We start from the raw sequence: 15,110 nt of genomic DNA, 5'->3' as shown, positions 1-15,110 counted from the left end.
CTTAGGATGTCCCTATTTCCACTAGAGGGTATGGTCTCGATATCAATATTATGGCAACCACGATCAGGTAGAAGAACATGTTAGGATCTTTGGAGGGGGGTGGGGAGTTGTGCCAAACGCGGAAGGGCGGAAAAGGACGCAACCCTCCTCTCCCTGCTGCACTCGGGGTAAATGGAGACACGGCGATCCGCCTTTCTCCTTCCGACCTTCCTTTGGGAAGGAAGCCTCGGCGCGCCGTCGGCTGGCCAATGGCAGGATCCCGCCTCGCCCCAGCGTGCCCTGCATCTGAACCGCAAGGCCTTCCCCTCGCTAGTTGTCTGCGGCGGAGGGGGGGCTACCGAACGGGGGAGCCAATCGCGATCCAGAAGTGTGCAAATCCTCCCCCCAACACACGCACACATGCGCGCGCTTCTCCTTCGCTCTCCGGACGAGGCGGTCGGTCGCTAGTGGCAGCGGGTGGAGGCCGCCGCTTGCGCCCCCAGGAAGGCTCCGCCGAGCGCCCAGGCTGCTGCCGCCACTGCTCGTTGGAGCCGCCGCGGATCGGGGACGTTTCGTAAGGCACCGCCGGAGGAGGACGCGAGATCTGCGCTTGTGCAGCGGCGGTGGCAGTCATAGCAGCAGCAGCAGCAGCAGCAGCAGCGAGCGAGCAATAGCGGCAGCCGCTTCTTCGTCGCTTCCCTTCGGCGGCCCGCAGAAGGGACATCATGCCGAAAAGAAAGGTGCGTGGAGGTCGCCTCCAGGTCTAAGTTAGAGGGAGGCAGGGCGAGGGGAGAAGAAACGCACAATAAAAATAAAACGCAGCCTTTTGCAACGCGCGGCATTTGCGTGGTTCCGGGAGGCCGCGCGGGGCATGCACGACTTCAGCGTTGCTGCTGCTGTTGTTGTTGTTGTAAGCGCCTGTTGCAAGAAGGCGGCGAACGGGCTTGTTGGAAGATCTCTGTAGTGTGACATGTGCGTGTGTGGGCTTCGACGTCTTGCACGTTTTAATGGTGTGTGTGTGAGAGAGAGAGGGAGAGAGAGACGACAACCAGCTGTGTGGGCTCCTCACTCTGTCCTTATAGTTGTCCCCGGAGCTGCTTTTGCAGCCACAACTCTTGCGCGCTAGCTCGCGCAACGTCGCTGCAGCCGCTCCTTTCTCCGCCGGGGGAAGAGTTGGCTGCTGACAAACTCCGAGCGGGAGGCTGTGCAGACTGCCTCTGTGTGTGTTTTTGTGTATGTGTGTGTGTGTGTTTGTATGTATGCATCTTCCCCTTCCTTCCCCCTTCGGGGACCTGCGCCCCTGCCTTGCGCCCGCCTCTTGTCTCCCTTGCAGCCTTGATGATGGTGGTGGCGCCAAGGTAACATGGAGAGACGGGGAGGGGGCAGACCAGAAAAGCCATATTTAGACCAAACGACACCCTTCTCCTCGCCTCCCGTGACAGACCCCGTATGTACCAGCTCCGGTGTCAATCAGGACAGGAGGCGGCATCGACGGCCTTGGGCAGCGCAGGCTGCTGGGGATCTGCTCACATACGAGGGCGGCAATAACAACGGAGAGTTTCCAAAGAGCACCCAGGGAGAGCGCTTGGGACGGCGGGGAGGAACTCGGCACCCTCGGGGAGGAGGGGGGGCGAGAGGGAGGCCTCCCCGCCGATGCGCCGCTTGGCCTCGGAGAGTTTCCCACCTCCGCTGCCCATTCCTCGTTTTCTTTTCCTGCAGAGCTGTTGGGGATTTCCTGCGCCCCCTGCACTGCACTCCCCTCCCTCCCCAAATTCAGATCTCGTGCCTCCCCCCGTACGCTTGGATTTGGTGGTATGTTCCTTCCCTATCTCTCGATGCGCTTGTTTCTGGCAGGGAGTTGTTTTTGCATTTCACCCAGAAGCCAGCAAGGCAGGGCTGAAATGGTCAGAGGCATTGGGGGTACTCAAGGGTACCCCCCCAAAAGTTAAATGTTAAAAGTGTGGCCCTTAACTGTAACAACTTCATGGTGAGTACCGGCACCTTTTTAAAAAAGTGTGAGGATATATTGTTTCCCCCAAAATGGTGCCCTGAATAAATTTTGGGCTGGGAACTTCATGGGATAAATGCTGAGGAGTTTGCAAGTCCATGAATTCAACCTATGCATGTGTAACCAAAACAACAACATAGTCAAGGGATAGGGAATCTGTGGCACTCCTCATACTACAATTCCCAGCAACCCGACCATTGGCCATGCCAGTTGGGTCTGATGGGAGTTGGAGTTGAGTGCCACAAAAGAGTGGCTTTCTCTACATAGAAATGGAATTTCTGCAGAGGTTCTGTAGAAGTTAATATCTGAATAAAAGGTGCCAATGGCTTTCTAAGGTCGACAAGTTGTTTAAAACGTTGAAATAAAACATGCTGTGCGGTTTTGACAAGAGGAAGAGTAAATCCAAACTTGACAAAGTAAAACCAATATCTGGCTTCAGGTTCCTTTTTTGTATCTTAACAGCTTGTGTCCTTTCCTTCTCAACCCCCTCTTTTTATCTCCCTCTGTAATACAGTCGTACCTCAGAATCATTCCGGAAGTCCATTCGACTTCCAAAATGTTCGGAAACCAAGGCACGGCTTCCAATTGGCTGCAGGAAGCTCCTGCAGCCAATCAGAAGCCACGGAAGCTGCATCGGGCATTCAGGTTCCAAAGAATGTTCGCTAACCGGAACACTTACTTCTGGGTTTGCGGCATTCAGGAGCCAAAATGTTCGACTTGCAAGGTGTTCGACTTCTGAGGTACAACTGTAAAGAATGCAGATAACCATATTATCAAGAAAAATATGACACTCTAGAGCTAGGGATTTCAACTCAAATGGTATTTAGATATATTTTGAAGTTTTAGCCATCAGTGGACTGGAAGAATCAAACACAAAGTATTTGTGCAGAAAGAAACCTATTGATTACTGAACTATAACACAGTGAAGGGTCAACACTCTAAGCCAGGGGTGCCCAGACTACGGCCCGGGGGCCGGATGCGGCCCAATTAGCCTGCCAATCCGGCCCGCGACGACGCACGATGCCCGCTCTTACGGCGCGCAGCGCGGCAGCGCTCTTCCGGGTTGGGAAAAAAGGTTGGGAAAATCCTTTCTGCGCATGCGTATGGGCCTCTCCCGACCCGGAAGAAGTCATTTCTGGTGCACTTCCGGGTCGGGGGAGGCCCACGCGCATGCGCACAACGGATTTTCGGCGCTTTTTCCACCCGGGAAGCGCGCCGCTGCGCCAGTAAGCGCCCGTGCGCATGCGCACGGGCGCGCACTCCCCCGCCCGCCGGTAAGTCCCCCAAACGCCGGTAAGTCTAGGGACCCCTGCTCTAAACTCTTCCAGTTAGGCTTTCACATTTCTGCTGCTGTACTGAAAATACTGAATTAACACTAAGTAAACCAGAGTTTTAGTATGGGATTTATAGCCCAATACTGCACTAGAACATTTGTTTCCCCCCCAAACCCTTTCATATATAATGCTCAGAACAAATGTGCCATCACCAAGATTGGAAGAGGCCAACCTTTTGAGGTTTACTGTGAAGCTATATGAGTAGTGCTTTGGGTTAAACCACAGAGCCTAGGGCTTGCCGATCAGAAGGTTGGCGGTTCGAATCCCTGCGATGGGGTGAGCTCCCGTTGCTTGGTCCCAGCTCCTGCCAACCTAGCAGTTCAAAAGCACATCAAAGTGCAAGTAGATAAATAGGTATCGCTACAGTGGGGAGGTAAACGCCGTTTCCGTGTGCTGCTCTGGTTTGCCAGAAGCAGCTTTGTCATGCTGGCCACATGACCTGGAAGCTGTACGCCGGCTCCCTCAGCCAATAACGCGAGATGAGCGCTGCAACCCCAGAGTCGGTCATGACTGGACCTAGTGGTCAGGGGTCCCTTTACCTTAATATGAGTAGTGTTTTGCACTGACCAGTAAAGAAATCTTGTCATGTGACATATGGAGCTAGCAGGGTGTGGTTATGCTGTTTTGGACCTAGGACTTGGTGGTCTTATGGTGGAGCCCAATGGGTTTTACTTTGCTTTCTTCAGAATTGTAGTAACTAGGGAACTTGGTCATTCTGTAAAGTAGGAGCATAAATTACTGCCCCCCCCCAAAAAAAACTCTTAAGAGCAGCGCTGTGGAAATAATTTGCTGTACATAAAAGCGAAATTTGTTTTTAACGCTTTGCCTTTGCAGGTCTGGTTAGGTGACAATAAATGCAAATGCAGCCAGACAGTGACCTGGTTTGTACATAATACTAAGCTGCGTTTTGGACAGAAAGTGAGCCAACTACTGTATGAGTTGTTCTAGAGAAAAAACAAGCTATGGCTTGTTTCTCCAAAGTTGGCTCTGATTTCCACCAGCTCTTGCTTCATGCTCTTGTAGTTTAGTGAGCATCTGGGGAAGGGTGGTCAAGCAAACCATGGTTAAAGAAGGGTGCTTGGTTTACATATAATGCCAAGCCATGGTTAAAAGAAATGGATGTTTGTGTAAGCCCAGCAACAAACCATGGCTTCAGATCAGCGTTATGTGTGAGCACGCCACTGGTTTCAGGTGCTCTGTGGTTCTTTAAACTCGGCTCCACCCATTGTTACAGCTTTTAATGATTTGTTGTTAGACCATTTTCTTTTAAAAACATTTTATTTGCAACACCCCTCAATCATTGTAATGTTATCTTTAAATAAGAGGTTGGCAGAGGGAAGGTTGCACTAGTAAAGCAAGCATATTGAATTCTTTTTAGGGTTTTCAGCCTGAAAATATCAGCTCCTGGTGTAATATTGGATCTTTATAGTGAACAGAGCAATCCTGTTTTGCATGTATGGGAACCAGTAGCTCTCCAGATGTTGTTGGAGTGATCACTGGCCATGCTTGTTGGCACTGATCTGAGTTGGACTCTGCGGGTTTCCCCTATCTGCTGTACAACAGTTCCATTGATGGGGCAATCCCTGATTTCCAACCACTCACCCACTAGTTTACTTTCTGTCTTTGTCCATCAAACTCTCTGACCACGCTCTCTTGGAGTTACATCCTGAAGCCAGTTGAAGCCAGATCAAATTATTATAGAATCATAGAATCATGTGAGTAAGTGGATCCCCCGTCTACCACTTAAAAACAAACAAACATGTTATTGTAAATATAGAAAAAACATTCATGATACTATAAATAACAAATGAAGAAGAGGTTATTCTAAACCAGAGAAAATAGTAAAAACAAATTTCAGACCTTCAGATTTTTTTCATTCCAGAAAGATTAAAAACCACACATGTTCTCTGTCAGACAGCATCTAGGATGGAGGAGTTCCTGATGGGGAAATAAAGAATTGAGTGTCACTAGAATTGCAACTTGTATGTGCATGTAAAATGCAATTTAGACTGCATACACACTGCAGTGTGTTTGGGAAGTAGTGTGCACATGGCTTTAGTCACAATCTGTATCTTTCCTGGTGTTTGTACTGCCTTTTGAAGGGTTCTCCCCCCAAACCAGCTTTGGGGACCCAGGGCGCGCTGTGGGTTAAATCACAGAGTCTAGGGCTTGCTAATCAGAAGGTTGGCGGTTCGAATCCCTGCAACGGGGTGAGCACCCGTTGCTCGGTCCCAGCTCCTGCCAACCTAGCAGTTCGAAAGCACATAAAAGTGCAAGTAGATAAATAGGGACCGCTCCGGCGGGAAGGTAAACGGCGTTTCCGTGCGCTGCTCTGGTTCGCCAGAAGCAGCTTTGTCATGCTGGCCGCATGACCCGGAAGCTGTCTGCGGACAAATGCCGGCTCCCTCGGCCTATAGAGCGAGATGAGCGCCGCAACCCCAGAGTCGGACACGACTGGACCTGATGGTCAGGGGCACCTTTACCTTTTACCCCCAAACCAGCTTTGATCTGAATAGAGAAAAAGAACAACCTAGCTGCATTATAAGCTGGTAGGAAATGTGTACACAGCTTTGTTTGGTGAACAGTATGCAATGCATACCCTCCAACGTTTCTCCGATGAAAATAGGGACATCCTAAGGCAGGGGTTCCCAACAAAATTTTCTCGAGGACCCCTCATCGAGCCGCTATTGTGACAAGGACCCCCATTAATTCCTAATCCTAAAATTAAAAAGTGAGAGCCAAATTAAGAGTCTTTTTATATTTTATATTTATACATTTTTTACAGTTACAACAGAGTACTCCATCAGTATACAATTGGTTTTAATTTTCAGTTCTTAATGAGATGAGTTAAATCTGTCCTTTGAGTCCATTATTTCTGAAATATTAGGTTCCAAACTTGAAACTTTCACTCTGAAATCCGACCGCATGTTGAGCCGATTCCTATATTTGTTTTTCATGAAACACATGGAAGAAAATGCTTGCTCACACCGATATGTGGTTGCAAATATCATTGCCTTATCTCCAAGTTTCTTGTAGTCCTTGCGGCATACAGCAGAACTACTGCCTCTATCTAATTCTAGTTTTGCGCTAGACTCTGCTCATGCAGGAAGCGGCCAAAACAAAAAATCTGTTATCATACGAAATATAGTTAATATATTTTTTATTCTAATAGGATCTTGAGGACCCCTCTGGCATAGCTCGCGGACCCCTGGGGGTCCCCGGACCACCTGTTGGGAACCACTGTCCTAAGGAAAAGGGGGACATTCCGGGGTCAAATCAGAAACTGGGATGGCTTCTCTAAATCAGGGGTGGCCATGGAAAATAGAGACACTTGGGGGGGGGGTCTGCAGTATGAAACCAGTGACTGAAAAAGGACTGTGGCCCTGCTTCTCTGTATTCCCAGCAGAGCAGCAGTGCGCACATGTATGTAACATGCACAACATTCCCAAGACAGTTAGTTCCATCTGCAAGAACCACTTCTCTGAATAAGGAAATTTAGGCTGGAAGTATGTCAGGGATTACAGTCTAGCCCCACAAGCCTAAGTGAAAATGCTTTGAAATAAAACCTACAGTGGAACCTCGGTTTATGAACACCTCGGTTTATGAATTCGGTTTACGAATTTTCGGTTTACGAATTTTCGGTTTACGAACACCGCGGACCCATCTGGAACGGATTAATCCACTTTCCATTACTTTCAATGGGAAAGCTCGCTTCAGTTTATGAACAGACTTCTGGAACTAATTGTGTTCATAAACCGAGGTACCACTGTATTGAATTTCATGAGAGATTTCACAGTAAGGCCTATTGAAAGCAATGAGGCTTCTAAGTTGTTATAATTAGGCATGGGAGTTCAGGCCTGCTAACTATATATGGTGAATTTCTTTTTTTTAACCAACATCTCCTGAAGTTTTATTGTTGTTTTTAATTATGTTTTATGGGTATTTATGGACTGGTTTTATTATATTTTGTATGTTGTAATCCGCCTAGAAATTCATTATTAAAGTGCAAACTGTAAATATCTAAATAAAACAAATACTGTAAGTATCAGCTTCTCGATGGGGCACACTTGGTTTTGAACTGAGCACCAGCTCTTTGAAAGCAGACCTCTTCACTTTGGCGTCATTCGTTTATTTCATACAATTTATATACCCCTCGGTTGCAAAAAGAAACCTCAGAGTGGTTTACAAAAAGAATAAAGCAGTGAAATTAGAAGGAAAAATAATTAAAAGCAACTAGTTTAAGCATTCAAATGATACTTAAAATCTGCACAAGCTAACAACACATTAAAACACATGGAAACACATTAAAACACATCTACATATCTGGGTAGGATTGTTTAACCAAAAATGTTTTTAACAGCTGCCCAACAAGAGTACATTGAAGGCACCTGCCTGGTGTCAGTAGGCAGGGAGTTCCAAAGTTTGAGTGTTTCCACACTGAAAGTTTGAATTCTTACAAATGCAGAACAAGTATTATGTGGCACCTATAACAGCGCCAGTTCTGGAGATGGACGCGGTTGTGTGGGCCTTCTGGCCTCGCCTGCACTGAGGTACCGTATTTTATTGGTGATATTGCTGTTGACAAATGGTAAATTGCCCGATAGCTGAGCTTGTTAGGGCTAGATCAAAAAAGAGCACTTATGGAAAACAAATTGCACAGATGGGGGGCTGGAGATTAATATAAGTAGAAGTGGAATGTCACTAAAGCTGGGTGACTTCCTGCTTTGGAAGCCCAACGCCCTGCTGCTTTACAAAATAAATTTTAAAAAAATGTATTTAAAATATTCACCACCTGGCATTCCGCTATACACCTCAAGATGTTCTGTACTCTGCAGCATTGGAAAGCACCTTTCCAGCATCAGCTCCCTTAGTGTGCTGCTTGTTTTCTAACCCAGTTAAGCAGTGCTATCATAACTTACACCTCTGCCTTTGAATATCCAGCAGTTTTGCATCCGCCGGTAGGCAGTCCTTTTGCATCCACCTGGGCAGTCCTTAAAAACCTACCAAAAATGGTGGGACATTTGCTTTTAAAAAGTAAAAGATAAAGCAGCATGTGCCTATCCAGGAGCTTCAGCTATGCTTTCACAAAAACCCGTTTGCTGTACTCTGTTCAGTTGTAACCTCTGGTATGTTGCCTCGTGTTCTGTGCTACTCTCTACAAGGAAACCAGTTTGTAGGTAGCCTTGGCCCAGGAAGCGAAGGCAGACTACCTTCATATCCTGCCCTGTACTAAATCTGCTGGTTTGTAATGACAGGTACCTGTCAAGGCTGTGCAGGCCAATAAATCAATACTGAAATCTTCAGCTTTTTTGCCAGTACAGTAAACAATAATGGTTACAGGTAGGTAGCCGTGTTGGTCTGGGTCGAAGTAAAATAAAAAAATTCCTTCAGTAGCACCTGCATGCACACGAAAGCTCATACCAAAATAAAAACTTAGTTGGTCTTTAAGGTGCTACTGAAGGAATTTTTTTACAGTAAACAATAATGTTCACTAGATAGCAGCTCCCAATTTAAAATAAGCAAGTGTACATAATCCATATACACACACAGTTGCTTTTATTTTAAAAAAAGAAAGGATGAATCAGAGAAGAGATTGCAAATAGGTTTTCAGCAGATCAGTAAGAATGTTGGACTCAAATGGATCAATTTCGTTGATAAGCTTTGTACTCCCAAACCAATTTGTACAAATGTAAAAGAGGACTGTTGGTAGTTGAAATGTCCTAGGACTTACATTCTCGTTCTTGGACCACAATTTAGTTACCCAGGACTGAATTGCATTGGGTTGGATCCAGGCTAAAGTTATTTGAACCTGGTTCTTGTTAAAATCAATGGGATTCGAGTTAAATTCTGACTAATGGCTGATTAAATTCAGTCGAACCCAAGCTTCACTAACTTTGTCTGAACCCACTAATTTCAGTGAAACTTTTGAAGCATGTTCTGAGGATCTAGGCTGCGAGGCTGAGATCTTAAGCTGCACTTTATTTGAAAATCAGCAGTATGTAATTGCTCTGCCCATTAAAATGGTGCCTCTTTATTAATCAAGGCAGCAGAAGTTTTTAATGCAAGTGTTGGTAAAAACTGCGTTGGCAAGCACCATCTTAAAAGAGGCATTCTCTCTTTTCACACGTACAAGAGGAATTCCTTCTTTTAAATGATGTGCCTCTTGTTTCAGAAATACTAGGTTGGCTTCAGGTAGAGGTGAGCAGACAGAGGTGTTTTGTGAACTGTTGTGCAAGCACTAGCAGCTTGTGCAAGCACAAGCACACTGTGAAATGTCATTTGCAAATGGAAGCACACCTCTGGTTTTTAGTTGTCTTTTTATCACAAAAGGCTCTTGCAGTAAATCTGCAAAAGCCCTTCCATGTGTGGAGAAGCCCTTTGCTCCCATCTAACTTAATGTTTTTACCTATATGCACATTTAACTGGTGGATATATTAATCAATTAAACACATACAACTTATGATTAAAAATATTTAACTGGGTTGCAGCCCTAATTTAAATATATTGTTTGTCTAACACAGGCATCCCCAAACTGCGGCCCTCCAGATGTTTTGGCCTACAACTCCCATGATCCCTAGCTATCAGGACCAGTGGTCGGGGAAGATGGGAATTGTAGTCCAAAACATCTGGAGGGCCGAAGTTTGGGAATGCCTGGTCTAACAGAAGATGCATCAAACCAAACGCATATATTTTGATAAAGAGCAATCACTTTGATCATCACCCTAGAACCTGAGGACAAGCATTTGAGGCTTTTTTTTGTACCTGTAAGTCTGAGTTTGGGAATCTGTGGTTATGCTACAACTTCCATTATCTTTGACCACTGGTCATGCTAGTGGGTGTTGATGGGAATTGGGAGTCCAACAATATCTAGAGGGCTACACAGGTTCTCTTTCCCTGCTGTAAGTAGACCTTGGAGGCTGGGTATTGAGTGGTGTCCTGCTGGTTGTTGTGCACAAGTTATACCTGCTTCAAATTTATTTATTTATATTTTATTATATTTATTATTTTCATAGTCCGCATTTCCTCCCACGGAGCTTAAGGCAGCATACAGCAGCAACCCTGTGAGATAGAATCATAGAATTGTAGATTGGAATAATAATATTTATTTATTTATTTATACCCTACTCATCTGGCTGGGTTTCCCTAGCCACTCTGGGCGGCTCCGTATAGAATATTAAAACCACGATAAAGACATCAAGCATTAAAAACTTCCCTAAACAGGGCTGCCTTCAGATGTTTTCTAAAAGTCAAGTACCGTATATACCCGAGTATAAGCCGACCCGAATATAAGCCGAGGCACCTAATTTCACCTCAAAAAAACTGGGAAAACTGATTGACTCAAGTATAAGCTGAGGGTGGGAAATGCAGCAGCTACTGGTAAATTTAAAAAATAAAAATAAATACCATCCTATGCCTTTCCTAGCTGTCAGCAGTGGGGTGGGGAGAGAAGCGGCGAGGAAGGATCCCTTCCTGCGGCCTCACACAGTGCATATCGCTTCTCCGAACCCCCAGTTCTGTGCCTTTCCCATCCGCTGCCCGCCTCATTCAAATATAAGCCGAGGGTGGCTTTTTCAGCACATTTTTGGCGCTGAAAAAGTAGGCTTATACTCGAGTATATATGGTAGTTTATTTCTCTGGAAAGGGTCTTGGGGTCATCTAGACCAACCCCCTGCAGGCTGAGTGTGAGTGACTGGCCCAAGGTTACCCAGTGAGCTTCATGACCATGTGGGGGATTTGAACCCTGTTCTCCCAGGTCCTAGTTCAACACTACACTGTGTTGGCTCTCAAAGTTGGCTCGGTTGGTAGAGCTTGAGACCCTTGATCTCAGAGTCATGAGTTTGAGCCCCACTTTGGGCAAAGATTCCTGCATTGCAGGGGGTTGGACTAGATGACCCTCGAGCTCCCTTCCAACTTTGCTATTCTATGATTCTGAGTTTCAAAAGTGTTGGTCCTGTGTCCATTACTGGATCTCTTGAATTTATCAGGCTAGATTCCAAGGGCAAAGACGGATCAGGAAGGGATCAGGTACTGCGCAGAGGAGTTGCAGGCGTTTCTTCTGTGCCCTCAATCGTGTGTGAGGGTGTACTCTCTTTTTTAAGAATAATTTTTATTAGGCTTTCGAGAATAAATACAAAAACAGAGGAAGTTATCTGCAGGATAGAGTATAGTACACTGATACAGTTGCAGTACACTTTTATACTTTACTCAGCAAACATACACAGAACCACTATAACAAATAAACAAACTAATGGAAACAAAACTAAATTCCCCCTCCCTCCCCTCAGTAGGTTTTTTTATGCTGTTCTTTGTTCTTTTGATGAATAATTCATGGAGTAATTTTGAATAGATAATTTTGGCTGTAGAAATACAGCAAAGATGTAAAGGGTTGTGTTTTTTTGTTTTTGTTTGTAAAAGGGGGTTAAAACTGTGTATGGCTACAATCCATATTCTGCTGAAGAGCAAGCTCCATTGAGGTTAATGGGACTGACTTCTAACTAATAAACTAATAACTGGGATCAGCCTTTTTATCAGGATTGGGAAGATGCTTGAAATTCATAGGGTTGCGTCCAAACAAAACCTTTGTGTGCACAGAATGAATTCTGCAAGCACAGCGGAATTTCCATTTCCATTTACTTTCTTTCCCCTGGTGTTTTTTAGCCCGGTGTGTATGAACCTGCATGTGTTTTGATGTCTTCAAGTCATGTGGATGTCACCATGATCCAAAAATTTCCTGCAGCTGTTGGAGCTCTGTCTCAAATGTGGAGTTTCCACATCCAGAAATGTTGCCCAGTTTATTTCAGCAAAGGCTGTCAATTGCACATACATTCCTTTGTGTGACACACACTCGCAGATAGATAGATAGATTGTATTGACGTAAACTAGAAATTTGGCTCACATTGCCCAGTGTTTTTCTGCTCTTGGACTCTTCAAGGCCAAAGCCTCACTTTATTGAGCTCTGTGGGTCTCAGTGTGCATAAGATGGGACTGGCAGTGTATTAAGCATTAGTACCTAGTTCATTCTCATCTCAGGAAAGTGTCACTTCATGATGTTGACATTACCCTCTTAAGGATTAGAAAATTATCATTCTGCTTCCAGTGCATATTTTTAGAATTTAAATCTTCTCTGTGAAGGAGTGAAACTGTTTCAGCCATTTTGTGTGCTTTGTTCTTGATTGTAAAATGGTTTCTTTTAGTTAGTTTGCTCTTTGCAGGGGTGTGTGTGTGTGTGTCAAATTTTCAGCCCTAGAAAAGGAAAATTAAGAGTGAGATGAAACAGTAAAATAAAAAGAGGGGGCCGGGAAAGAAAGCAAAGAAATTGTGGGAGCGAGAAGCCCACAGAGAACTCTGCTGCCCTTCTGATTGGCCAAGACATTGGAATAGGCAGCGGAAATCATGTCTATAAGTAAAGCTGATAAGTATCGTTTGACCTTTGTTTGAAGAAACGAGAAAGCTAAAATCAGAGAAAAGAAGCCAGGATGGAGAGGAAGGATGCAGTAAACCGAGAATCCAGAATCTGAACTGAGAGAACTAATGACTTGAGTAAGGAAACAATATAAACTAGGTTTATCTGGATGTGTTTTCCTATTTCCTATTTCAGGAGTGGCTCACCTAGTGCGGCAAGGCTGCAGAAATCGCCTCCCAGCACTGGTGTCAGGTTTGGGGCCCTGCTCAACTTGGCAAGCCACTCCTGATATATTTTTTGCTCTTTTGGTTAACTCTTCAAACTGTTTCTAAAAAACAGCTCACTTTATGTGTGGCCTTACTATTCACCCCATGCCTTGTGGCCAGGCCATGCTAGCCACTATTTAGGCCACTAAATAAATGGCAGAGGTGGACATGCTGTTATGTGGAAGCAACCAGGGAATAAGGTTTGGATCTATCCTGGTGGGTAGTTCTAGTTACAGGTAGGTAGCCGTGTTGGTCTGAGTCGAAGCAAAATAAAAAAATTCCGTGTTGGTCTGAGTCGAAGCAAAATAAAAAAATTCCTTCAGTAGCACCTTAAAGACCAACTAAGTTTATATTTTGGTATGAGCTTTCGCGTGCATGCACACGAAAGCTCATACCAAAATATAAACTTAGTTGGTCTTTAAGGTGCTACTGAAGGAATTTTTTTATTCTGGTGGGTAGTGTTCAGGACCGAGGGAAAACGGGCTGGATTAGCAGGTTTCCTCACTTCTTATGGTGCAGGGCAGGCTATGGTCCATGGTCTCGTATTTTCTTCTCTTAGATTTCATTACGTATTTAATGGAAGCGTCTACGTAGCTGTGGAAGCATGTTTTATTACGATATGCACATTTAGTATGAAGATGCAGGTTGCAACTCAAAACTCTCAAACTACACTGGTACCTCGGTTTAAGAAAAGCCCTGTTTACAAACTATTCCGTTTACGAACTCTGCAAAACCGGAAGTAGTGTCCCGGTTTGCGAATTTTACCTCGGTCTACGAACGGAAGCTGAACAGTGGAAGGGCACCGGTGGCAGGAGACCTCATTAGGGAAAGCGCGCCTTGGTTTAAGAATGGTTTCGGTTTAAGAACGGACTTCCAGAACAGATTAGGTTCGTAAACCAAGGTACCACTGTACTAGAATAAGGTACAAATACAAAAGGTGGTAGTCTAGAGAGGTGCTTTGGCCTACATATGCATAGCTGCCAAGTTTTCCCTTTTCTCGCAAGGAAGCCTATTCAGCATAAGGGGAAATCCCTTAAAAAAAGGGATAACTTGGCAGCTATACATATGCTCTAAAAGACTTTAAAAAGAAATTATGTGGCAATGGTTCATGCCAGAGAAGAAGCACTTCTCTGGGAAACGCTTATACGTATTGTGGTAGTGCTTTTGATCTATCATCCCACTCTGAAAACTGAATGTGCGGTTTGAGAAAACTCCTGGTTTCTTTAAAAAATAATTATGCTTTATTTGCCATGCCCAGAGGTGCTAGTCAGAATTCTGGGGCGAACATTTAAACAATCCCCACCCCATAATGTACATATATTAAATACATATGTAATTCTGATGCCTAATTTAGAAGCTTAGGATAAATTTGTGGACTTGTTAAAGGTTGTTCTGATGCCCTTTTTAATTGCTGGGCATCGGGGTGGCGAAATTCTGGCCTTCCAAATATTGTTAAACGATCAGGATGATGGGAGTTGGAGTTTGCTAACATCTGGAGGGTATCATGTTGGCTATCAATGCCATAGGTATTTCATAGGCTAGATAGAAACCTTATTCACATGTTACTCTGCTATTAGGAGAATAGGACCATAAAGAAGGCTGATCGCCGAAGAGTTGATGCTTTTGAATTATGGTGCTGGAGGAGACTCTTGAGAGTCCCATGGACTGCAAGAAGATCAAACCTATCCATTCTTAAGGAAATCAGCCCTGAGTGCTCACTGGAAGGACAGATCGTGAAGCTGAGGCTCCAATACTTTGGCCACCTCATGAGAAGAGAAGAATCCTTGGAAAAGACTCTGATGTTGGGAAAGATTGAGGGCACTAGGAGAAGGGGACGACAGAGGACGAGATGGTTGGACAGTGTTCTCAAAGCTATGAACATGAGTTTGACCAAACTGCGGGAGGCAGTGGAAGACAGGAGTGCCTGGCGTGCTTCTGGTCCATGGGGTCACGAAGCGTCGGACATGACTAAACAACAACAACAACATCAGGAGAAATCTCTACCACCTGTGTTAGACTGTCTGTCTGTCTATTTTTGTGAAGTGTAGTGCTTAGGAAAGAATTCCCTAGAAATGCGGACCAATGTAGGTGCAGGATTTTTAATTACGCACGATGACTCA

General features: G+C 45.0%; 1 protein-coding gene across 4 annotated transcripts in view; it reads left to right on the top strand.

The window, feature by feature from the left end:
* The first annotated feature begins 313 nt into the window (after positions 1-313).
* Positions 314-15,110, top strand: part of HMGN3 (high mobility group nucleosomal binding domain 3) — a 29,675-nt gene continuing 14,878 nt past the window's right edge. Inside the window, exon 1 of one of the 4 annotated variants that reach the window (XM_035109548.2) lies at positions 314-719. In XM_035109548.2, coding sequence (XP_034965439.1) covers positions 705-719 — 15 coding nt within the window. In that variant the 5' untranslated portion in view covers positions 314-704. The remainder of the gene's footprint in view (positions 720-15,110) is intronic. The other 3 variants (XM_035109549.2, XM_035109547.2, XM_035109550.2) reach the window with 3 other exon arrangements.

This window comes from Zootoca vivipara, chromosome 3, assembly GCF_963506605.1.
Source record: "Zootoca vivipara chromosome 3, rZooViv1.1, whole genome shotgun sequence".
In the NCBI taxonomy this organism is placed as follows: domain Eukaryota; kingdom Metazoa; phylum Chordata; class Lepidosauria; order Squamata; family Lacertidae; genus Zootoca; species Zootoca vivipara.
Note: the sequence above shows the minus strand (reverse complement) of the source record. Positions and strands in the feature narration are given on the sequence as shown.